The 27133-nt window shown below is 40.2% G+C and overlaps 1 protein-coding gene across 9 annotated transcripts in view; it reads right to left on the bottom strand.

The window, feature by feature from the left end:
- ATE1 (arginyltransferase 1) overlaps positions 1 to 27133 on the bottom strand; it is a 162351-nt gene that overhangs the window by 126688 nt on the left and 8530 nt on the right. For 7 of the 9 annotated variants that reach the window (XR_002784216.2, XR_002784218.2, XM_010601209.3 and 4 more), the window contains exons 4-7: positions 16211 to 16314; positions 13804 to 14055; positions 9123 to 9352; positions 5299 to 5427 (exon numbers count right to left, since the gene is read on the bottom strand). Coding sequence is in view for 7 of the 9 variants with exons in the window: in XM_010601209.3 (XP_010599511.2) it covers positions 5299 to 5427; positions 9123 to 9352; positions 13804 to 14055; positions 16211 to 16314 (715 nt within the window). In the remaining 2 variants the exon portion in view is untranslated. Of the gene's footprint in view, positions 1 to 5298; positions 5428 to 6336; positions 6466 to 9122; positions 9353 to 13803; positions 14056 to 16210; positions 16315 to 27133 lie in introns of all 9 variants that reach the window. The other 2 variants (XM_010601206.3, XM_010601207.3) reach the window with 2 other exon arrangements.

Genomic DNA, 27133 nt, shown 5'->3' with positions numbered 1-27133 from the left:
AGTTCGGAAAAAAATATTTAAAACCTTTAACAAGCAAAGAATCACTTGTAATGATCCCATTCACTGCTTCAGTGCAAATTACTTCTAATCAATGGCAGAAGAAAAGCCTTTATCCCTATTTCCTGGGTCGCAAACACGCAACTTATGCATCCACACAGGAGCAGAAGGGAGCCACGATGGAAGAGCAAACCCGTGCTAGGTCTAGAGCACCCCCTGGTGGTTGGAGTGAGACAGTACTCCAACATTCGTCCATCTTTTATTTCTACATGGGGTTAGAAGAGCCCCCTCGTCTCTTTCCCCCTTTTCCACACTCACTGTTCAATCGTGTATACCTGCATGTAAGATAACTTTCTCAAAAACAGTCATCTCTTAGAAGCTGAGGTCTTCTATACCTACATCGCTCCTACAAAGTTCTCTGAACTAATTTAGAGAAGAGTGCTTTCTGGGAAAGCACAGTATCCTGAAATGATCTCAATCGATGTAAGTTTTAGATTCACAGATCACCTGATGGAATTAGGGGAAAAAAAAAAAATACTGAAGCATTTATGGTGAAAGGAAATGCTATCAGGTACTCGTTTTCAGATAATCCAGCAAAAAACAAAAGCCTCAAAAATATCACACCCCATAGTTTTTCTAAACAGCAAAGGAATAAAACCCATTGCCGTCTAGTCGATTTTGACATATAGTGACCCTACAGGACAGAGTAAAACTGCCCCACAGGGTTTCCAAGGAGAGGCTCATGGATTCGAACTGCCGACCTCTTGGTTAGCAGCTGCAGCTCTTAACCACTGTACCACCAGGGCTCCAGCAACGGGATAGTGCACCTTTATAATGAATATCCCACGGACTGCCAAAAGAACTAATCTGTCTTTGAAGAAATACAACCAGAATGCTCCTTATAAGCAGGGATGATGGTGAGACTACACCTCATATACTTCAGGAGGGATCAGTCCCTGGAGAAGGACATCGTGCCTGGTAAAGCAGAAGGTCAGCAAAAAAGAGGAAGACCCTCAACAAGATGGCATGACACAGTGGCTGCAACAAGAGGCTCAAGCGTAACGATTTTAAGGGTGGCACAGGACCCAGCAGTGTTTCAATCTATTGCACACAGGGTCGTCACTATGAGTGGAACTGACTCAATAGCACCTAACAACAACAACAACAGAATTTTCTGTAATACAATGTCAAAAAAATTCCAGCTAAAATCCATGTTTATATCATACAGAATTACTGGCTACTCTGAGGAACAAAGATTCTTAAATGTTGGTTATCTATTATACACAAGCTAGGCCATACATTACTCCAGCAATTTATATTGCATAATTTTCTGAAAATCTATTATCTACCTGAATGATTGAAAATAGTAATGGAAACAAACACACCGGGGTAACTGATCAAGTCCTCTAAAAGCTCACTATCTTCAGTCATGTGCTACTTTTGTAAAAGTGTTACTAAAAATTGACTTGCCATTTTGGGATATCCAAACAATCTATATTTATTTATGTTCTCATCAAATATCTCAAAAAATACTGAGTGGCTTTTAGATAATTATTTTATGGTTACGAACAGAGTCAAAATGGACTCAATACCCTGATATGGTTGCCTGAAGTCCCCAGATTACTCTGCTGCCTGTTATTTACCTTAAATGTTTTACAACAAGAGCAAAAACGTACTTTCTTGAACATAATTAAATCAGTTTCCCCATTATGTTAACAAAACCACACCCAGTGAACTGCTGCTCAAAGCCCCTGAAGAGAGTTAGGAGAGCAGGGAAGCTCATCAAAGACGCTTTTTTTCGCTTCTCATTCTGCCGCAGCACAAGAACAAGCACACTGGCTGTCTGCTCATATAGAAAACAGCAGTCACGTGCAGGAGGAAGTTATTTCCGCCCTCCAGGGTGAGAATTAGCTTCCTTCAACATAAAACACCAGACTTCGAGGCTGAGAAGCAAAGTGTTGTTAGCTGCTGTCGCGTCCCACAGCAGAACAAAATGCTGCCCAATCCTGTGCCATCCCCATGACCAGATGTAGACAGGACCACTGTGATCCACAGGTTTTCATTGGCCGACTATCAGACGTAGATTGCCAGGCCTTTCTTCCTACTCCATCTTAGGCTGAAGTGCCACTGAAACCTGTTCAGTATCACAGCAACAGGCACGCCTCCACTGACAGGTGGTGGCTGTGCCTGAGATGCAACTGGTCAGGAATCAAACCCAGGTCTCCCGCATGGGAGGCAAGAACTCCACCACTGACGCACCAAGCTTCCTTCAGTAGAAAACATCAGACTTCAAGGTTGCAACGCAATGCAGTATGCCCAAATCGGTCTCTCTTGCAGCCGGCCCCACCGGCAGCGGGCACTCATTCTCTAGTTGCGAGCAGGGGAATCAAGACAAGAAGGTGAATACCAGTTGGACCTTCGGTGAATCACTCCTCAAAGCTTCCATTTCCTCAGAGTAAAAGGGAGTAACAGCAGCCCCGTCCCAACATCACAGAGTTGCTACGAAGATCAAGTGAAATAAAGGTTCTAAGTACTTTCAAAATTGTTATAAAAAGATAAACTAAAGTTATTTTTATCCCATATAGAAATTTCCTCAAAAATCACACAAGAAAGCCCCAGAAATACAGCCCAAGAGACTGACCAGACACAACATTTAATATTAACTGAGATCTCTCCCTAAACACACTCCTTTAGAATCTCCTTGACAGCGTTGCAAATTTAAGAAATCACAAAATAAAACTTCTATACATCTCTGTGGAGCCCTGGCAGTGCAGTGCTTAAGAGTTTGGCTGCTAACCAAAAGGTCAGCCGTTCAAATCCACCAGTCACTCCCTGGAAACCCTATGGTGCAGTTCTACTCCGTGCTAAGGGTCACTATGAGTCGGAATCAACTAGATGGCAACGGGTTTGGTTTTGTTTATAGATCTCTATATTTAAAGAAGAATTAATCCCAACTATTTGTAAACTTTTCAAAAAAAATAGAAAAGAAATACTTCCCAACTCATCCTGCGAGGCCAGAGAAAGACATCACAAGAAAACCACAGACCAACATCTTACAAATACAGATGCAAAATTCTCAGCAACATACTAGTAAATCAAATCCAGAAACATATACAAAGGATTATATGCTATGATCAAGTGAAATTTATTCCAGGTTGGTCTACTTACTATCCAAAAATCAATTAATGTAATACATCTTTATCAATAGAATAAAGCACAAAAACCCACGATCATCTTGATAGATGAGAAAACATTTTGACAAAACCTAACAGCCCTTCAGGAACTCGGAACAGAGGGAATCTTCTTCAACCCTATGATAAAAGGTACCTTCAAAAAACCCACAGCTAACATACTGGAGTCCCCGGGTGGTACACATGGTTAACAAGCTTGGCTGCTAACCATACGGTTGGAGGTTGGGTCCTCCCAGAGGTACCTTGGAAGAAAGGCCTGGTGATCTACATCCAAAAACTGAGCCACTTAAAACCTTATGGAGCACACTTCTACTCTAACACACATGGTGTACCATCACACTTCATGGTGAAAGACTGAAAGTTTCCCCCCCGAGATCAGGAACAAGACAAGGATATCTGCTCTTGCCACCCCTGTTCAATACTATACTAGAGGTTCTAATCAGGATAATTAGGCAAGAAAATGTATTACAGGCATTCAAAACGAAGAGGTAAAACTATCTGTTTGCAGATGACATGACCTAGAAAACCCTAAGGAACCCACTGAACAACTACTAGATAATGAGTTCAGCAAGGTTATAAGTACAAAATCAATATAAAAAAATCAACTGTATTTCTATGCACTAGCAATGAACACCGAAAAAATGAAATTAAGAAAAGAATTCCATTTACAATACTATTTACACTCTGAAAACTATAAAACACTGTTAAGAGAAATTAGAGGAAAAAATGGGAAGACAGCCTACGTTCATAGATCAGAAGACATAAAATAATGTTAAGATGTCAATACCCTCAAATTGATCTACATACGTAAAACAAGCCCTATCAAAATCTCAGCTGACTTCTTTGAAGAAACTGATAAGCTGATCCTAAAATTCTTACAGAAATTCAAGGGGCCAGGAATAGTTAAAACAATTCTAAAAAAGAACAAAAGAGTTGGAGGGCTCATACTTCTAGATTTCAATCTTACTACAAAGCAACAGTAATCAAAACCATGTGATACTGCCATAAGGAGAGACACGTAGACCAAAGGAATAGAAGTGAGGTCCAGAAATAAACCTTTACATTTACAGTCAACTGAGTTTAACAAAGGTGCCACGGCAATTCAATGGGAAAAGAAGATGTTTCACAGATGGTTGTGGGTAACTGGATGTTCACATGCAAGAGTGATGTTGGGCCCCTTCCTCACACCATACACAAAAGAAATCAAAATGGATCACAGACCTAAATGTAAGATGAAAACTATAAAACTCTTAGAAGAAAATATAGGAGTACATCTTCATGACTTTGGGTTAGGCAAAGTCTTTTAGCTATGACACCAAGACTCCAATTCAGAAGGTCTGAAGTGGGGCCTGAGATTCTGCATTCCAGGTGCTGCAGAAGCTGCTTGTCTGCAGACCTCATCCTAACTAGCCAGGCTCCAGGAGACCCAGAAAGTCATACCGCTCTCAGGGAGCATGAGCCACGAATGCTACCATATTGTCTCTTTTAAGCTTATGCACTCTGTGTCATTAAACAAACAGAAGACAAAAATCAAAACTTTAATTCACTGGCATCTTTCTTCCACCCACCCCTCTCCCACTCTGACAACTATGAATCTCACTCGTCTCGATATCCTCAGCACCTAGCACACCCCTGGAAAATAGCAGGCCCTCAATAAGTGCTTGTTAAATGATGCCCTCTATACACTCCCCACATGCTTCGTTTCCACCTGCTTCTTGGTAAGATATTTTTGTTGACTGGCCTGTCTTTCTTGTTTGATTATAAATTCCTTGAAGACAGATTCTTCCCTTTGTTCTGGGGCACACATGGGCACTCACTAAATGTCTAATGACATAAATGGGATGCCTGAACATAGTAAGATGCTACATTCAGGTTCCTGGAGAGACTACATAAGAAGAACATATCCTGAAGTTGCAATCCTTCCTTCTGAGGAATTTAAAATGTTCAAATGCATGACTTGTGTTCATAAAAGTTTGGTATTACACACCGAAAGGCTTACCAGCTCTACTTAATAAATAAGAAAATGGCAAGAAAATATATTACGCCATCATATTATGCTTCTTCACAGACAACCTCATCAACATAGGAAAGAACGTTTAACAAACAGTACCTCAGTCTTCCCACATTCATCAGGCGGATCCTGGTGTATGGTCATTTGATACTTGACATATAAAGAAAAGGACTGGCTGAAGGACGACTTGAACTCTGGGTCCTCAAAAGAGACAGGTACTAACCTCACCTTCAGAGCAAGGAAAATACAAGCAAAGGCTATTGAAACATTTACACTAGACGACGTGCTTCTGAAGGTGAGGCTAGAGTAGCATCTCCGCAAATCCACTTCCAAAGCTCAGCACTGGAATTTGTCACGAAATGGAATAAACCCTGGAATGGGTTGACTGGCACAGAGCCTGGAAGGCTAACTTTATAGTAATTGAGATAAAAACTGTAAATTCCTAAGGGCCAGAGCAACGGTTTGTTTCTCTAGTCGCCTATTATAATTTTCTGCAAACACTGCAGTCAAAATCACCACTGCCTACTATGAGAAGTATCCTCGTGGCTACCTTTCTGGCCTGACTCACATTGGGTGTTTTAGGCTGTTTCCCTTTGAGGTCTACTCCTGGGTAACGTAATTAAGAAAATTACAAGCATATTAGGACTTCCATTAAAACATTTTACTATCTTAATTTTTTAGTCTCAGTTGTGTACAGGAAGTACATTAACAAACACTTCAGCCGCTATGAACTTTTTCTGAATTTTACATGTGGATAAAGCATATTATCAGTGTTGTGCAAAGTATGCCTACCAAAAAAATAGTGTTTTGCTTTTTTTAACTCAGAGCTCTATGAATACTAAGTATTATTACTAACTTTTAGACGAATGCAATCAAACACAGCAACTTTAAATAAAGACAATTTATCTCATGTGTTACTTTCCAATTTAGAATTATACATGGCTGGCACTTGGCATGGCAACAGGCGAAACTGGCACTTTCAGAATGCTCCTTAGTTCACAGTCCTATCTCTTTGCAGTAATGCTGCAAAGTGACTATAAATAAAATGTACCAGAAATAAAGAAGGAATTCATAGGATGACAGCAATTGGAGGGGAAAGTTCCGTTTGCACGTAAGAACCACGCGTGGCCCGCTGACCTGGCTCACAGTTGGTTTATCAGGTGGATCCTTGTGAACAATCATCTGGTAACGTTTATAGATCTGATAAGACTCCTGAAATGTGGCTTTGAACTGAGAACTTGGTGGAGATGACCTCACCACCCTCACCTTCAGAAGGAGTTAAAAACAATGCTCATTAATTCATTCATTCATTCCACAGACTAGGTATTCACAGTTACTCCCATCCAAAAAGATACAAAACAAATATTAATGTATTAACATACTGTAATAACATTTTAACATTAAAAAGTCAACCAACGAGTAAATAAGTTATTTCTCCAGCTCACAGAACTTACAGGAACACAAGGCAGGGGATCCTCTTTAAATTCTACGGCTCAGCTCAGAAGCTGACTGAATTATGTAAGCCCGTCTGTATTACAAAACCTCTAGCACACATGTCACAAAAAAAATACCCTTTTTGTTGTACATAGTTCACCTTCATAAGTCTTTCCAAAGAACTAAAACTGTGAATATACTTTTCGGAAACTTCTTTATTCATTCTTACTAAGTCTAACCTTAACAACGTTTTTGTAAGTGTAAAAGTCAACCCTCACAAGTGTTCCTGTTTGACGGCAGTTAGGAATGAAGACTCTGAAGTCAGATTCCCTTTGTTCAAAATGTGATGCCGCCATCTTGCTCAAGTACCTCGGCCTCTATGTGCCTCAGTTTCCTCCTACATAAAACGCAGATAAGTCATGGGCACACAGCAATTGGCTGCCATTTGTTGAACCCTATTACTTTAGTATCACTGTTATTACTGCCAAAAACTACTAATAAACAGCTAAGATACAACGCTTTAACTTTTTATAAGACTATCCAAAACCTGCTGCCCTAAAGCATCCCAGCATGTGGGCTATGAAGCCGACTTTATTTTTGGGCTCCAAAAATCTATAACAAAAGAGGCACAGGAAAATGAAGCTTAACTGTAAAACTTCAAATGGAAGAACGGAATGACAAAATATTCATGCTGACACTAATAAAATGTACTACATGGAAAACAGCTAGAAGGATAAAGGAGATACTGATCAGTTAACATGTATTAACAGAACTGGAAAAAGAAAATCAAATGCAATATAATAAAGGCATAACAGGAAATTTGTGTGTGCGCATGTGTACACGGCACACGCACACGTTTTGAGCAGTTCTTCTGTGAAGAAATGCAGCCCTGGTGGCGTAGTGGTTAAGAGCTTGGCTGCTAACCAAAAGGTGAGCAGTTCAAATCCACTAGCCTCTCCTTGGAAACCCTATGGGGCAGTTCTACTCTGTCTTACAGGGTCACTAGGAGTCGGAATCGACTCAACGGCAATGGGTTTGGCTTTGGTTTTGGATTCTGTGAAGAAGGAGTGACACCCAGTGGCTATTAAGTCTCTGTACATCCTGGGTATCACAAAAAAAGTAAGAGGCTGCTATAGAGCTGTTGTTAGCAGAGGTGGATTATCCGATAGACAAGGCAAGCACTGTGCATACCTTGCTCACCAGGTCATCTATACTGAACAATTTCACTACAGATTAGTAAACACAAGTAAGTCTGTACTTAGCCACCTTACAGGATCCTCTGCCCCTGCCAGGGACTGTAAATTTGAAAAGAGGTTTTGATTCTGTAGGAAGGAGCTGTGGGGTTGGGTGACAGATGCCAGCCATCCTTAGAAGGAGAATCTTTGATGTGGTGAAAAAACGCGAAATTGTTCACTACCAATTCACTACAGATGATCAGGTAAGCACCGTGCTAGTGCGTAATGCACCCCTGGTTGTTAGGTATGCTTGGTTTCCTGAGGACATTAGTATTTATGATGCAAAGACAGCAGGCTTCTCATAAAATATTTTAAGAGTGTGTCAACTAAAAAAAGCAAACACCTAACAACCACTCTTCAAAATTTTGGAAGGAGAAAGACCAATACTAAAATCAGAGCAGCCAATGAGTTATAATAGTTATTAAAAAAAATTATTTGTGATAATATACATATTGTCGTAATGTTTAGGCTGTGCCAAAGTTAATTTTTTAGTATCGGATCTTTAGCAGTGATATTCACAGATGATATTAAGCTACAAATTCAAAGGCTGACCTGTCACTAATTAAGTACGAGAAAATGTTAAAAATCATTACGGCTAATGCTTTTTAATTTTACTAATACTGAGAAATCTAGAATTGATCTGAAAAGTGCAGATCAATTTGGAAAAAAAGAAAAAGGAATTAGCTCTGAAGTGTTCACATTAGGCATTCACATTAGGCCTAAATTGCTTTGGGGGAAACTAATGAGACAGGATTATAGCAGAACTGGGGCAATGCAGTTCTCTTTATCTGAATTCCTTCCTAACTGCTGGCTTGCTCAAGATCAGAATATTAGATGGGTAAAACGGTGATTCGCCAAGTGTGGTCTATTTGTTCCCTTTCAATACTTAAACCAAAGCTGCCAAAATGGAGTTGATGAATATTTTTCTCCTTTGCTTTAATGATTAAATTTCCATCACGGGAAACAAAAAGCTAGACGAATCTCCAAAATAAAATGCTAAAGCTAGAACTGCTTCCATAATTTTCATATCCAATCTGCCTAATGTATTCTTTTAAAAAATCTTTTTTAAAAAAAGTTCCCCTTAAATAGCAATTAACCTAGTAAATGCATATGCTATTTTACTCTAATTCACTTTAATTTCTTGTTTGATAATATCAAAACATTAATTGATTACCATAAACTCAAAAGAAAATAAACTAGGTGACCAACAGAGAACAAGAAATAAAGCACAAATGAAAACACCCTCCAAAATACCTCTAGCTTGTGTGATGCATCCTCTGGTAAAGGTTCAAAAATGAAATCTTCGAGGGATTTGGGCGCGTTGGATTTAGCCTTCGGTGGGATCAAAGATGGCGGTTCGCCTTGAGCCCGGAGGCCCTGCGGCTCCTCAGCTGAGCTTCGCTGCATGAGCTTCAACCTCTTCCTTTCTTTCCGGATTTCCTTTGCTTTTCGACATGGAGGCTTAGTCAAATCAGCCCCTTTGCCTAAAAAGAATGTCAAGATATTAGACCAATCACACGTGGCTCTAGAAACATTTTTTCCAAAGTCTCCAAGATTCTATGCAATCAGTGCACAGAGTTCTGGTGGGTTAGCTCTGGGACAGCTGCTTCAGACGGTCCTGCGGATCCCTCTCTAAGTTGACCTTGAAGATTCTACCTTAGAAGTGGGAGCCACCAAAGAAAATAGTCACAGAAACTTTTTGAGGCAGCTCTTATTGTTGAAGGTCTTTTTTGTTTGTTTGTTATAGTTTTTCAATCTTCTTTTAGTCCTCTAGGTAGAAAGAACATAATCAAATGTCTTCTTTCAGGAACTGCTGCCTCCAGTCAGTACTTCTGAGGGATACCTCTCTGACAATACTGATGACGATAAATACTTAGGAACTGAGTGTGAATGAGTACGGTAGCAGAACACACCCTGGAAATATAAATCCTTGCCTAGTGGACGTTATTTGCGCCTCTCTCCTTTAACTAAGGGGTCTCACTGGTTCAGTTCTAGTTAATTAAAGGTTTGATTTAATTAGAAGACCAAATATCAAAATGATAACCCTTTAAAATGTTAAAAAATAAATTTTTATTTTAAACTATTAAAAACCACAAATTTTAGTGACTACGTATTATACAGGACAGCAAAAGGAAAATATATCATGTTTGAACTAGATCATTTGTAAATTATACTTTTACTTATCTTTTAAAATATTCATACCCTTTAACCTAGTAAATCTTCTTCAAGGAATCAGTAACAAGAACAAAAGAAGGAACAAATACTGACAAACACAAATGAGAACTCAAAAAAATCTAAATGCTCAATTACAAAATTACACAATTTTTAGAGTAACTAAGCAAAAAAATATCATAGTCATCCAAAGTGCTTTAAAAGAGGGCACAGAGAATTTCTCATCATACAGTGTTAAAAAATAATTCTATTTATGTATAAGCATATACATTCAAAATATTTTTAAAAGCCTGGAAAGAAATTACCACCACGTTAACAGTCATTTTACCTTTCGTATGCTGAGAATTTGCCTGTCTAACAAGTTCCCTGGCAATGCTGCTGGTTAGGGACCAATTCTGAGAACCACTAGCAGAGCAGTGGTTCTTAAAATTTATTATACAGAAGAATCACTGGGTATCTTGTTAAAGTGTGGATTCTGATTCAGTAATATCTGGGGTGGAAATGCAAAGTCTCAGCAGGGGTTCGAACTGAAATGAACTGGTTCAATTAAAAACCAAGTTTACCTACTTAAAAAAAAAAAAAGACTGAACAGATCTAATGACCAGGTGGCAAAAAGCCTGATTCTATAACTAACGCTGCCTTTGTGGAATGCATTTACGTAGGCAGGGGCCATGTGTTTTCTCAAATATAGTCTACAAGCCTACTGGTTGAGAACACAAACTCTGAGGTGGACTGCCTGAGGTCACCAGCATGCTCCGTCACCTGGCTGGCTGATGACCTTGGCTTTCCCACTGAAGTTTTCTCTTCTGTGCATGAGCTACTATTAGTTAGGATTCCTGGTTATTACTACCTATTATTTGCATCACCAATCCCTAAAACAATGTTTTACCTATAAAGGCATCCATAAATGGTAATTTTTCAACAACTGCATTTTCCAGTAGGTACTCAAAATTGTGTCCTCTACATAAGCTTAAAATTATGAACAAATTATTTAAAATTTTTAAACTACATCAAGTGACCTAAAAAAAAAGCTTATCAGTATTTTTATCAAAGACTATATATGTCATCTTAACAGTAATTCGTTCATTGGATTAAGCAATCCTTATCCTGATTGTTTTTCTCTACATTTAACAGCCAACTGCAATGGACAGAAAATTTGACCTCATTTAAGGGTTACAGTTCTCCCTGGATCAATTTCTTTCGGCAAGAATGGAAATGCATCAATGTACAATCAGTACACCACACCAGTCCTGCATCCACAGAGGCTCAAACCAAGTCGAGAATTAGTACCAACTGATTTGAACAGTTTAGTAGACGTGCAGAATTTCTAATAAATCTAATACAATTCCATTTTTTAAATAAAAGGGAAGGCTTCCTGAGAAATTCCAAAGACTCCTGTTTTAAGAGTAATTCCAAATTTCTAGTGAGAGATATCCTAAAGAAAAAAGAATGCAATAAAAATGCCAGGATTTCTTGGGGAAATGACTGAATCCACAAACACACAACATGAGCCCAGAGCATCATGTCTTACCAGATAGCAAAGAAGCTATCAAAGACTACTAGGATTTTGTCAAAAGGACTCAGCAGCCAATATAAAGAAGCTCTCACAGGAGCAGTGGATTGCAACACAGCAAATATGTCAACGTAAATCCATGAGTTTACAGTGATACCAAAAAAAAAAGAACCCTAATTGGTCACTGTCAGAAGATGTTATTTGAAAACTCAAATAAAACAAATGAATCTAGAATGTATTCCACCTTTAAGTTCTTACAGCAATCAAATAAATGAGGAAAAATGTCTGTTTACAGAAGCAGTGCAGTCAGTAAATTAATAACAGAGTATCAAACCAGTCGATGAACCTCGGCACTAGGCATCAAGAGCTGTGGGCACTCACAAAAAGAGGTATCCAGACCTTGTGTGCCTCCTGAGAGTACACATCACTATCCATGAAGTAACCTTACTTACCCTCAAATAAATAAATAAATAGAAAGCACATCTGCTCTCCTCTCTTCCCCTCCCTGCAAACGAACAAAAATTAACCCGGTCAAGGCTCTAGATTCAATTATCAATTTACAGGTGCGGGGGAGAAGCATGTTAAACTGCACAGTGCAAATGCAATTGGTAAAATACCGAGAGTGGTACAAGCAATCTGAGATAGAACATCCAGTTCCTTCAACAAGTAAACCGCAAGTAAACAAAGGCAAGCAATGAAAGGGGAACCTGTAGCTCAAAAGAGGTTTTAAAAACATATCAGTCAATTGCAACATCTGGACACTATCTGGATCCTAATGCAAGCAACTGTTTAAAAATTGGAAATTTGAATGCTGAATATTCAATGACATGAAGGAATTTTATTTAGGTGTAATAATGGTATTGTGAATAAGTTTTTTTTTTTTAAGTTATCCTTTAGAGATATCTTTTGAAACAGAAAACGAAAAAAATAGGAGAGAACTGGATATAGGTATGGGTGAAGTAACAGTGGTCATCGGGAGCCAATAATTGTTTCAAATGAGGATACGGTACATAAAACCAAAAACCAAACTCGTTGCTGGCAAGTTGATTCCGACTCATAGTGACCCTACAGGTCAAAGTAGAACTGCCCCATAGGGTTTTCAAGGAGTGGCTGGTGCATTCAAACAGCTGCCCCTTTTGGTTAGCAGCTGTCACAGACTGAATTGTGCCTGCCAAAAATATGTAAACTTGGCTAGGTCATGATTCCCAAAGTTGTATGGCTGCCTACCCTTTTATCATCTTATGTGATTTCCCTATGTGTTGTAAATCTTATCCCTATAGTACGATGGACTAGTGGCAGTTATATGGATGAGACCTACAAGACTAGATAGTGTCTTAAGCTTCTCTCTTTTGACACATAAAAGAGAGAAGCAAGCAGAGAGACAGGGGGACCTCATACCACTGAGAAGGCAGTGCCGGGAGCAGAGCACGTCCCTCGGACCTGAGGTTCCTGCACTGAGATGCTCCCAGACCAAGGGAAGACTGATGCATCACAAGGGCTTTCCTCCAGAGCCGACAGAGGGAGAAAACCTTCCCCTGGAGCCGGTGCCCTGCATTCGGACTTCTAGCCTACTGGACTGTGAGAAAATAAACTTCTCTTTGTTAAAGCCATCCGCTTGTGATATTTCTGTTATAGCAGCACTAGGTGACTAAGACAGCGGCCGTAGCTCTTAGCTGCTGCACCGTCAGGGCTCTGTAGGGTACCTGAAAGTTCCTCATATGATTGTTTTCATTTGTCTCTGTCTGCAATTCCCCATAACAAACTTTTCTATTAAAGGTAAAGCTTAACATTAAAATCTGGAAATTTTTAAACTAAAATTTATTAGGATTATGTAAGAAAAGAAATGTGATGATAAACTGAAGAATTTCACAATGTCTGTATTTTGGGCATAATAATATAATTTATTTTGCCTCACTTATGCCAAAAATAAAATGTTCAGCGTATCTTTCCAATGACAAAAATCTGATTCTAAAACTTCTAAGGCCCCACGGTAGTAAGAAAAAATGGGAACCCCTTTAAAATATCAGTATTTAGAGACAAAAAAAAGGCTACTATTTCAGGCTCTGTAAACATAAACCAAAAAAAAAAAAAAACCCAAACCCATTGCCGTCGAGTTGATTTTGATACAGCAACCCTACAGGACAGAGTAGAAGTGCCCCGTAGTTTCCAAGCAGCGCCTGGTAAATCAGTAATGCCCGGATTACACTGACTCAAGCACAAGGAAAAACATTTCATACAGGATTTCACTACCTGGTTTAGGAGTGGTCTGAACTTTAACTGAAGGTGATGGTTCACCAGAGCCCAACTTCTCTTCTGCACGTTGTGACTCGGTTAACTCAGTGGATTCTTCTTTCTTTGCATTTTTTCCTTTCTTCTCTTCACTCTCTAAGCTCTCTTGGAGGTCATCACGTAGTGTTTTCAGGTCACAGCGTATATCCAGTTTATTTATTAATGCAAAATCACCTGCAACAGTATCCTCCGCTGTGGAATCCATGGGCTCATCTACAAATCAGAAGAAAGGAAAGTCTATCAGCCAGGTCATCTGACACAATCAGACACACACAGGAAAAAAAGACCCCTTTATCCACGCGGCAGAGACTGCCGGGGATCCACCAAATCCATCCTCCCATCTTCCAAAGTCATGCAGCTGTCACTGGACTGTGGCCCTCCAGCAGGGGACTATATTCCCCAGGCCCCTCTGCAACTGGTGACTAAGCTCCTGCCAATGGAATGGGAACAAAAATATTATGTCCAACTTCTGCCTCATTTGCTTTCAAGGAAATGTGTGGCCCTGGATTTCCCTTTGCCCTCTTCACTGGATGCAACAGTAAAAACCGGAGCAACTTTGGAACCCGAATGTGAAGTCCCAGAAGGGCTGAGGGAGGGAGCTACAGGCCAGCCTGGGAGACCTGCAGTAGGCTGTTATGTGAGGGATGAAATGGACTGCTATCATTTTTGAGTCATAGCATTTTGGTGTCTCTCCCTTGTAGCTATTCAGCCTTTTACCCTAATGAGTATATCACTCTTAAGAACTAAGTCCCACACACAAATAATTCAGAAGGCCATACCAAGTCAAATAAAGGACCCCCAAAAATCCGTTGCTGCTGAGGCAATTCGGACTCACAGCAACCTACAGGACAGAGTAGACCTGCCCCATAGGGTTTCCAAAGCTGTAAATCTTTATGGAAGCAGACTGCCATATCTTTCTCCCACGGAGCAGCTGGTAGGTTCAAACCGCCAACCTTCTGGTTAGCAGCCGAGTGCTTAACCACTGCATCACCAGGCCTCAGTATAGAACCCCCATCCAGAATGAAATACAAAAGCTATATAATAAGAGAGACAGTCAGCAATTTACAAATGGACATTATCCTCAAAGCTTAACTGCACACTGGTTTTTGGAACTCAGAATATGATTCCCGTCCACCTTAAGAAAAAGAAAAAGTTACACTGATGCAGCCCACGGAGATCTATTAACCATTAAGATTATGCACTGACAGTAGTCATCAGAGCTACACCGAAATTCTGATGTTTCCAGTGCTCCAACTGCCCTTGAAACTCTCTGATCCAAGTCTTGCAGCCTCTCTGGAGCCCCGGCTCTGCCAAGTTCGCGCCACGTCCTCTTGAGTACTGACTCAGTAAGGGCAGTGCCCAAGGGCAAAGAATGTGTTTGTCTTGCTGCCTCTCCAGTGCTGAGAACAGGGGCCGGGGCTTTGTAGGCATTTCCCACACGCTTGTTGAACAGATTAATGATTAGACTGAGATAGGGGTTCCCAGGACTGGGCAGCTCCTAAGGCAGTAGTGAGAAAGAGCACTAAGAATGGGTGGCACTAAGTTCATGCGTTAGGCACTATGGGAAAACTAAAAAAAATCTGTAACCAAAGTTAAGAGCCACTAATTAACTTTTAGAAAATTCACTTGCAATTCAAAATGTATCTGACAAATAAGAAACAATTTCAGGCAATACAATTTACTAAAGTAAGACCTTACTCAAACACAGAAAAACCCACTGCCATCCAGTTGATTCCAACTTAGAGCAACCCTACAGGACAGAGTAGAACTGCACCATACGGTTTCCAAGGCTGTAAATCTTCATGAAAGCAGACTGCCATGTTTTTCTCCCGTGAAGCGGCTTGTAGGTTTGAATCGCTGACCTTTCGTTGGTAGCCAAGTATTTTAACCACTATGCCACCAGAGCTCCTTGAACAAAGAAAACCTGAGCTTTCCTCAGTTCTAAAAGTGGTTGTAAAATCTTGAATAAGCTGTATCTAATCATCTGATGATAATACCACACAGCAAGCGATAATACCACTTTCTATATATTTCATTAGGATATTATTAGGATGGTGTAAAATAGAAGTTGTTGAAGTGTTGTATAAACTAAAATTTAAATGAACTCCAAGAAATGACAAAAATTTAAAAATGGTCTTCAACGATCTTCCTCCCAAGCTAGACACTCAGGCACATAGTCCCTGGATCCCGGCGCTGCAGACCAGTGGTGACAGTTGTAAGAGAGCTACCAGGACTACTGCTCATTCATTCTTGTAAGCAGTGCATGACTGTGGCGACGACCCCCATCCCTGCCTCAGAAACTGTGAGTGAGAACCTGGAAAGATACATGGACTCAGAGTCAACAGTTTTAGACCCCCCCACCCCTTACCCTCACAACTTCCTTTGGAAATCTCCCCTTTGGCCAAAAACTTCAACATTTTTTTCAAAACCTTCTTGTGAGATTTTGAGGGCTGAAACTGCAAAGGTCGGCACCTAGGAAAGCAAAATAAATAAATAAAGAGTGAACTCAAACTTTGAAGAAATAATACGGATTCTAGTTAGTATCTGCCATGGCAAGGCAAACCTTATGCCTGGGATTTGTGGTTACAGACGGGGCCTCATGTGGCCTCTAACCCCGTCTCAGACCTCACTAAAACTACAGTTAAGTGATTTAACAAAAAAAAAAAAAAAAAGGATATAAACTCACTAGGACCAAGAGCATGGAGAAAATCTGAAAGCTGGAAAATCGACATACAAGCAGTTACTGACTTAGCAGAACAACAAAAGCTGAATCCTAAGTCAAGAGTAGGAAAAGTCAAAAAAGGTACCCAATTTTCTCCACATTACACCTAGAAGTCTCAGGGATTGGCAATGTTGGTACTTCAGGAAATATGACTGAAGGTGTGTCTAAATATGAGGAACCCCTCGAAAGTGTGTTTCCAAAGCACTCAGATGTCAGGTCCCTCCTCCCACTCTGCACAGCCAGATGACTGTCCCTATGAACTGGCAGAAAATTACACATTTTTAGAAAAGAGTAAAAAGTAAGAGCTCTGCTAACCAAAAGGTTGGCAGTTCAAATCCACGAGCCACTCCCTGGAAACCCTATGGGGCAGTTTACTCTGTCCTATAGGGTTGCTATGGGTCAAAATCAACTTGATAGCAGTGGGTTTGGTTTGGTTTTTGGGTACTTGGAGGATACAATGCACAGCTGAAAAATGGTACTGTGCTAGAAAGAGGAAATGTGAATGAAACCCTACATATTGAATGTTGAGACACCCGACTTCTTTCCCAACCCAGCCCTCAGAGCACTGGCACAGAGGATTCTGCTTTCTCTCTGGATTGTGATCAGACTTAAAAATGTTGTTACCAGGGATTCCCCAAGAGAACAACCCAACCAGATCACCCTGCCCAAAGCCCACAGCAAACATGCACCACTCAGATGCACAGAATTCCCAATGTTGCTAAGTTAGACTCACAAGAAACTTGCAGAAGGTCTCCAGTACAAAGACAGATGCCAAACAAACTGCATAAAGTAGGTTGGAGGATAGGGACTCGAAACAAAAACAAAAGAGCCTCAGAAGTAAAGATATGATGGGAGAAATGAAAAATTAAAGAGTTGAAAAAAGAAGTTAAGGAAATTTTTCGGAGATTCACAAAAAGAGATGAAAAACGAAGAGAAAAACAATTAGCAGAACAGTCAGAAAGGTCCAGTATCTGAATTAAAGGCTCAGAGGAGATCAACAAAATAATTCAAGAAAATCACTCTGAACTGAAGGTTATGACAGGTGGAGCTCCCAGATGAGAAGGGCCTCTCGAGTCTGTATGTAATAGATAAAAACAGACCCACAGCAAAACTCATCATGAAATATTAGAACACTGAAGAAAAGGGGAAGATCCTAAAAGCTTCCACAGAGAAAGAACAGGTTTCAAACAAAGGAACAATCAGAATACCACTGGACCTTTCCACCACAGTAGGAACAATGGAGTAAAGCCTTCAAAATTCTGATGGGAAATCATTCCCAACCTACACTTCTGTACCCAGCCAAACTAAACATTAATTTTGAGCACTGAATTAAAACATTTTCAGACATGCAAAGTCTCAAAACATTTCTCTCTCATGCACATTTTCTCAGGAAGCTACTCAACGTGATTTGCTAAAAAGAGGGGTAATCCAAGCAAGAAGGCAGAGGGCACAGGAGATAGGGAAGCAACTAGAGTGACAAAGAGAACCCCCAGAGGACCAGGAAGAGCTGCAGGACAGCGGTACTGGGTCAGGTGAAGAGAGCAACCTGCCTAGATCAGAGCAGGTAACGGGCTCTGAAAGAAAATGACTTTCAAGGAAATAAAAGTAATAAGGCAAGAGGCGGGGCCAAGATGACTGACTAGGTAGAAGCTACCTCGGATCCCTCTTGCAACAAAGACTCAGAAAACAAGTGAATCGATCACATACATGACAATCTACGAACCCTGATCATCAAACACAGATCTAAAGAGTTGACCTGAGTGACAGAGACTGAGAACGAACAACCACGGGGAAGCAGAGACTGTTTTCGGAGCCTGGAGCCAGCGTCCCAGTCAGGAAACCTTGGCACCGGGCTTTGGACTGGGCACAGGGGAGCTGAGCACGGCATCCTGAGACGTCACAAACATGGGACGCGGCCCTAGCCCCCAGAAGTGACCTTGGGAGAAGCCCAGCCAGTGCACGCAGGCAGCGCAGCGACGCAGCTGACAGGAGGAGAAGTCACCGGGAGGCAGCAACTGGTTTTGGAGCCTGGAGTGTGGCGTCCCAGCCGGGGAACCTTGGCGCTGGGCTTTGGACTGGGAGCGGAGGAACTGACCACGGCTTCTGAGACAGCGCAAGCACGGGACGTGGGCCTGACCCTTGGGGGCAATCTCTACCCAGCCAGCGCACACAGTCAACACGCCCCACTGGAATCTCAGATAAAACAGTCATCACAAGAAAGATAAGTAACGTCATCTATTTTCTTTTTTTTACTCTCTCCTATTTTTTTTTTTACTCTCTCCTATTTCTCTGACCTCTCCCCTCCCCTTCAAGGCGGCTTCATTAACATTGGAATTTCCTGAGCCAGAGAGTGGAGTGCACTGCGGGTTTTTTTTGTTTTTTTTTTTTCGGTCTTTTCCTAACCCATTCTCCTAGCCTGAGAGAAGCAGCTACAAAAAACCCAGGGACCAAAAATCCTTCCCTAATTGGACTAAAAACACAGAACCAGCTCCAGCCAAACATATGTGATCCACAGTCTTGGGCTTTCATCCCTGCAGGGAACAAGGTGACTATTACAATGCAAAGGCCATTCTGATAGGGATCTGACTGTAATTGTTTAAGCTTATTACTGGAAAGACAAGTTTCCCAGGTCTCATATCTCTGCGTATTCAACAGAGCCCTCACTGACCCACAACAGGGAACTCAGGGCTAAAGCTCCCCCCAGACCACCTAGCCTCCTGCCTTAGGGATCTAAGGAGAGTGACACCTACCAATCTGCACAGGTGCTTGCATTGGGGGCCTAAGGTACAGCTGCAGAGCCCACCCACCAAAGTGCTTTAGGAATAGAGACACACCTACCTCACTGGCACTTGGGGGAAGCCTGTCAGCATCCTGCCCCCTCTGAAGTGTGAAAACCTGCTACTACTAGAATCTGGTGCACACAACTATCACCACTACTTCTCGAGGTGGATAGGTGACAGTTTGCACCACACACTTGATGACCCAAAATCAGATTCTACTCAAGAATGGTGCCTGGACTCTTAGGCTTATATATCTGGTAACAGCCCAAACCAGCTGGTAATAGGACATAAGTGATTCAAGGGCTACAACAATCAAGACAGTGCAATCTAGTAGCCCATCTACGTATACTGAAAGAAAACAAAACAAGATAAGATTCAGTGAGCAAATACAGAATAAATCACTACAATGTCTTAGTGATGGCTCGGAGACAGCAGCCAATATCAAACCACATAAAGAAGCAGACCATAATTGCTTCTACGACTCCCCAAATTAAAGAATCAAAATCTTTCCCAAATGAAGATACAATCCTGGAATTGCCAGATGCAGAATATAAAAAACTAATTTACACAATGCTTCAAGACATCAGGGATGACCTCAGAAATGAAATAAGGCAATCTACAGAAAAAGCCAAGGAACATACTGATAAAGCAGTTGAAGAACTCAAAAAGATTATTCAAGAACATAGTGGAAAAATTAATAAGCTGCAAGAATCCATAGAGAGACAGCATTCAGAAATCCAAAAGATTAACAGTAAAATTACAGAATTAGACAACTCAACAGGACATCAGAGGAGCAGAATCGAGCAATTGGAATGCAGGGTGGGGGATCTGGAGGACAAGGGAATTGACACCAATATAGCTGAAAAAAAATCAGATCAAAGAAGTTAAAAAAATGAAGAAACCCTAAGAATCATGTGGGACTCTATCAAGAAAAATAACTTGCGTGTGACTGGAGTCCCAGAACAGGGAGGGGTAACAGAAAATACAGAGAATAGTTGAAGATCTGTTGGCAGAAAACTTCCCTGACATCATGAAAGACGAAAGGATATCTATCCAAGATGCTCATCAAACCTCATTTAAGACTGATCCAAAAAGAAAATCACCAAGACATATTATCATCAAACTTGCCAAAAACAAAGACAAAGAGAAAATTTTAAAAGCAGCCAGGGATAAAAGAAAGGTCTCCTACAAAGGAGAATCAATAAGTTCAGACTAATCAGCAGAAGCCATACAGTCAAGAAGGCAATGGAATAACATATACAGAGAACTGAAGGAGAAAAACTGCCAGCCAAGGATCATATATCCAGCAAAACTCTCTCTCAAATATGAAGGCGAAATTAAAACATTTACAGATAAACACAAGCTTAGAGAATTTGCAAAAACCAAACCAAAGCTACAAGAAATATTAAAGGAAATTGTTTGGTCAGAAAACCAATAATACCAGATACCAGCACAACACAAGGTCACAGAACAGAACATCCAGATATCAACTCAAATAGGGAAATCACAAAAACAAATTAAGATTAATTTTAAAAAGAAAAAAATGCTCAAAACAGGGAATCATTGAAGTCAATATGTAAAAGATCACAATAATCAAAAAGAGGGACTAAACACAGGTGGCACAGAACTGCCATATGGAGAGGGAAACAAGGCGATATAGGACAACACAAGTTAGGTTTTTACTTAGAAAAATAGGGTTAAATATTAAGGTAACCACAAAGAGGTATAACAACTCCATAACTCAAAATAAAAACCAAGAAAAACATAATGGCTCAGCAAACATAAAGTTAAATACTATGAAAACGAGGAACACACAATCTACAAAGAAAAACATCTCAGCACAAAAAAGTAAGTGGAAAAATGAAATGGTCAACAACACACATAAAAAGGCATCAAAATGACAGCACTAAACACATACTTATCCATAATTACGCTGAATGTAAATGGACTAAATGCACCAATAAAGAGACAGAGAGTCTCAAATTGGTTAAAGAAACACGATCCGTCTATATGCTGCCTACAAGAGACACACCTTAGACTTAGAGACACAAACAAACTAAAACTCAAAGGATGGAAAAAAATATATCAAGCAAACAACAATCAATCAAAAAAGAGCAGGAGTAGCAATATTAATTTCTGACAAAATAGACTTTAAAGTTCAATCCACCACAAAGGATAAAGAAGGACACTCCATAATGATTAAACGGACAATTGACCAGGAAGATATAACCATATTAAATATTTATGCACCCAATGACAGGGCTGCAAGATACATAAATCAAATTTTAACAGAACTGAAAAGTGAGATAGACACCTCCACAATTATAGTAGGAGACTTCAACACACCACTTTCGGAAAAGGACAGGACTTCCAGTAAGAAGCTCAATAGAGACATGGAAGACTTAATTGCTACAATCAACCAACTTGACCTCATTGACTTATACAGAACACTCCACCCAACAGCTGCAAAGTATACTTTTTTTTCTAGTGCACATGGAACATTCTCTAGAACAGACCACATATTAGGTCATAAAACAAACCTTTGCAGAATCCAAAACATCGAAATATTACAAAGCATCTTCTCAGACCATAAGGCCATAAAAGTGGAAATCAATAACAGAAAAATTAGAGAAAAGAAATCAAATACTTGGAAACTGAACAATACCCTGTTCAAAAAAGACTGGGTTATAGAAGACATAAAGGAGGGAATAAAGAAATGCATAGAATGCAATGAGAATGAAAACACTTCCTATCAAAACCTCTGGGACACAGCAAAAGCAGTGCTCAGAGGTCAATTTACATCCATAAATGCACACATACAAAAAGAAGAAAGAGCCAAAATCAGAGAACTGTCCCTACAACTTGAACAAATAGAAAAGTGAGCAACAAAAGAATCCATCAGGCACCAGAAGAAAACAAATAATAAAAATTAGAGCTGACCTAAATGAATTAGAGAACAGAAAAACAATTGAAAGAATTAACAAAGCCAAAAGCTAGTTCTTTGAAAAAATTAACAAAATTGATAAACCATTGGCCAGACTGACTAAAGAAATACAGGAAACAAATAACCCGAGTAAGAAACGAGATGGGCCATATCACAACGGACCCAACTGAAATTAAAAGAATCATATCAGATTATTACGAAAAATTGTACTCTGACAAATTCGCAAACCTAGAAGAAATGGATGAATTCATAGATAAACACTACCTACCTAAACTAACACGATCAGAAGTAGAACAACTAAATAGACCCATAATAAAAAAAGAGATTGAAACAGTAATCAAAAAACTTCCAACAAAAAAAAGCCCTGGCCCAGACAGCTTTACTGCAGAGTTCTACCAAACTTTCAGAGAAGAGTTAAGACCACTACTACTAAAGGTATTTCAAAGCATAGAAAATGACAGAATACTACCTAACTCATTCTATAAAGCCACCATATCCAGGTAAAGACACCACAAAAAAAGAAAATTACAGACCTATATCCCTCATGAACATAGATGCAAAAATCCTCAACAAAATTCTAGCCAATAGAATTCAACAACATATCAAAAAAATAATTCACCACGACCAAGTGGGATTTATACCAGATATACAAGGCTGGTTTAATATTAGAAAAGTCATTAACGTAATCCACCATATAAATATAACAGACGACAAAAACCACACGATCTTATCAATTGATGCAGAAAAGGCATTTGACAAAGTCCAACACCCATTCATGATAAAAACTCTCAGCAAAATAGGAATTGAAGGAAAATTCCTCAACATAATAAAGGGCATCTATACAAAGCCAACAGCCAACATCACTCTAAATGGAGAGAGCCTGAAAGCATTACCCTTGAGAACGGGAACCAGACAAGGATGCCCTTTATCACCGCTCTTATTCAACATTGTGCTAGAGGTCCTAGCCAGAGCAATTAGGCTAGACAGAGAAATAAAGGGCATCAGGATTGGCAAGGAGGAAGTAAAATTATCTCTATTTGCAGATGACATGATCTTATACACAGAAAACCCCAAGGAATCCTCCAGAAAACTACGGAAACTAATAGAAGAGTTTGGCAGAGTCTCAGGTTATAAAATAAACATACAAAAATCACTTGGATTCCTCTACATCAACAAAAAGAACATCGAAGAGGAAATCACCAAATCAATACCATTCACAGTAGGCCCCAAGAAGATAAAATACTTAAGAATAAATCTTACCAAAGATGTAAAAGACCTATACAAAGAAAACTACAAAGTACTGCTGCAAGAAACTGAAAAGGACCTACTTAAGTGGAAAAACATACTTTGCTCATGGATAGGAAGACTTAACATAGTAAAAATGTCTATTCTACCAAAAGCCATCTATACATACAATGCACTTCCGATCCAAATTCCAATGACATTTTTTAATGTGATGGAGAAACAAATCACCAACTTCATATGGAAGGGAAAGAAGCCCGGATAAGTAAAGCATTACTGAAAAAGAAGAAGAAAGTGGAAGGACTCACTCTACCTGATTTTAAAACATATTATACAGCCACATTAGTCAAAACAGCCTGGTACTGGTACAACAATAGGCACCTAGACCAATGGAACAGAATTGAGAACTCAGATGTAAATCCATCCACATATGAGCAGCTGATATTTGACAAAGGCCCAGTGTCAGTTAATTGGGGAAAAGATAGTCTTTTTAACAAGTGGTGCTGGCATAACTGGATATCCATGTGCAAAAAAATGAAACAGGACCCATACCTCACACCATGCACAAAAACTAACTCCAAGTGGATCAAAGACCTAAACATAAAGACTAAAACGATAAAGATCATGGAAGAAAAAATAGGGACAACGTTAGGAGCCCTAATACAAGGCATAAACAGAATATAAAACATTACCAAAAATGACGAAGAGAAACCAGATAACTGGGAGCTCCTAAAAATCAAACACCTATGCTCATCTAAAGACTTCACCAAAAGAGTAAAAAGACCACCTACAGACTGGGAAAGAATTTTCAGCTATGACATCTCCGACCAGCGCCTGATCTCTAAAATCTTTATGATTCTGTTAAAACTCAACCACAAAAGGACAAACCCAATGAAAAAGTGGGCAAAGGATATGAACACACACTTCACTAAAGAAGATATTCAGGCAGCTAACAGATACATGAGAAAATGCTCTCGATCATTAGCTATTACAGAAATGCAAATTAAAACTACGACGAGATTCCATCTCACTCCAACAAGGCTGACATTAATCCAAAAAACACAAAATAATAAATGTTGGAGAGGCTGCGGAGAGATTGGAACTCTTATACACTGCTGGTGGGAACGTAAAATGGTACAACCACTTTGGAAATCTATCTGGCGTTTTCTTAAAAAGTTAGAAATAGAACTACCATACAACCCAGAAATCCCACTCCTCAGAATATACCCTAGAGAAATAAAAGCCTTTACACGAACAGATATATGCACACCCATGTTTATTGCAGCACTGTTTACAATACCAAAAAGCTGGAAGCAACCAAGGTGTCCATCAACGGATGAATGGTTAAATAAATTGTGGTATATTCACACAATGGAATACTACGCGTCAATAAAGAACAGTGAGGAATCTGTGAAACATTTCATAACATGGAGGAACCTGGAAGGCATTATGCTGAGTGAAATTAGTCAGAGGCAAAAGGACAAATATTGTATAAGACCACTATTATAAGATCTTGAGATATAGTATAAACTGAGAAGAACACATACTTTTGTGGTTATGAGGGGGGAGGGAGGGAGGGAGGGAGAGGGTTTTTGACTGATTAATTAGTAGATAAGAACTGCTTTAGGTGAAAGGAAGAACAACACTCAATACATGGAAGGTCAGCCCAATTGGACTGGACCAAAAGCAAAGAAGTTTCCGGGATAAAATGAATGCTTCAAAGGTCAGCGGAGCAAGGGCAGAGGTTTGGGAACCATGCTCTAAGGGGACTTCTAAGTCAATTGGCAAAATAATTCTGTTATGAAAACATTCTGCATCCCACTTTGAAATGTGGCGTCTGGGGTCTTAAATGCTAACAAGTGGCCATCTAAGATGCATCAATTGGTCTCAACCCACCTGGAGCAAAGGAGAATGAAGAACACCAAGGTCACACAACAACTAAGAGCCCAAGAGACAGAAAGGGCCACATGAACCAGAGACCTACATTATCCTGAGACCAGAAGAACTAGTTGGTGCCCGGCCATGATCGATGACTGCCCTGACAGGGAGCACAATAGAGAACCCCTGAGGGAGCAGGAGATCAGTGGGATGCAGACCCCAAATTCTCATAAAAAGACCATACCTAATGGTCTGACTGTGACTAGAGGAATCCCGGCGGGCATGGTCCCCAAACCTTCTGTTGGCACAGGACAGGAACCATTCCCGAAGACAACTCATCAGACATGAAAGGGACTGGACAGTGGGTAGGAGAGAGATGCTGAAGAAGAGTGAGCTAATTATATCAGGTGGACACTTGAGACTGTGTTGGCATCTCCTGTCTGGAGGGGGGATGGGAGGATAGAGAGAGTTGGAAGCTGGCAAAATTGTCACGAAAGGAGAGACTGGAAGGGCTGACTCATTAGGGGGAGAGCAAGTGGGAGTAAGGAGTAAGATGTATATAAACTTATATGTGACAGACTGACTTGATTTGTAAACGTTCACTTGAAGCTCAATAAAAGTTAATAAAAAAAAAAAAAGAAGAACCACTTAGGTGAAGGGAAGGGCAATACTCAATACACGGAAGGTCAGCTCAACTGGACAGGACCAAAAGCAAAGAAGTTTCCGGGATAAAATGAATGCTTCAAAGGTCAGCGGAGCAAGGGTGGGGGTTTGGGGACTATAGCTGAAGGGGACTTCTAAGTCAATTGGCAAAATAATTCTATTATGAAAACATTCTGCATCCCACTTTGAAATGTGGCGTCTGGGGTCTTAAATGCTAACAAGCGGCCATCTAAGATGCATCAATTGGTCTCAACCCACCTGGGTCAAAGGAGAATGAAAAACACCACGGTCACACGATAACTATGAGCCCAAGAGACAGAAGGGGCCACATGAACCTGAGACTCACATCATCCTGAGACCAGAAGAACTAGATGGTGCCTGGCCACAACTGATGACTCCCCTGACAGGGAGCACAACAGAGAACCCTTGATGGAGCAGGAGAACAGTGGGATGCAGACCTCAAATTCTCATAAAAAGACCAGACTTAATGGTCTGACTGAGACTAGAGGAATCTCGGCGGTCATTGTTCCCAAACCTTCTGTTGGCCCAGGACAGGAACCATTCCCGAAGACAACTCATCAGACATGGAAGGGACTGGACAATGGGTTGGAGAGAGATGCTGACGAAGAGTGAGCTACCTGTATCAGGTGGACACTTGAGACTGTGTTGGCATCTCCTGTCTGGAGATAGGAGGGTAGAGAGGGTTAGAAACTGGCAAAATTGTCACGAAAGGAGAGACTGGAAGGAGGGAGTGGACTGACTCATTGCGGGGAGAGTAAGTGGGAGTATGGAATAAGGTGTATATAAGCTTATATGTGACAGACTGACTTGATTTGTAAACTTTCAGTTAAAGCACAATAAAAATTATTAAAATAATAATAATAAGGCACTTGATTCCAATGAACATATTAAGAGGAAACTTATACAACTATCCTAGGGGAAGCGGGCATGGGAAACCCAAACGACTATGAATAAGTAAGAACTTAGCAGAAAGCGGCCATCTAAGATGTATCAATTGGTCTCAACCCACCTGGATCAAAGGAGAATGAAGAACACCAAGGA

This window comes from Loxodonta africana, chromosome 16 (assembly GCF_030014295.1).
Source record: "Loxodonta africana isolate mLoxAfr1 chromosome 16, mLoxAfr1.hap2, whole genome shotgun sequence".
Taxonomy (NCBI): Eukaryota; Metazoa; Chordata; class Mammalia; order Proboscidea; family Elephantidae; genus Loxodonta; species Loxodonta africana.
This window is presented reverse-complemented; position numbering and strand designations above follow the sequence as displayed.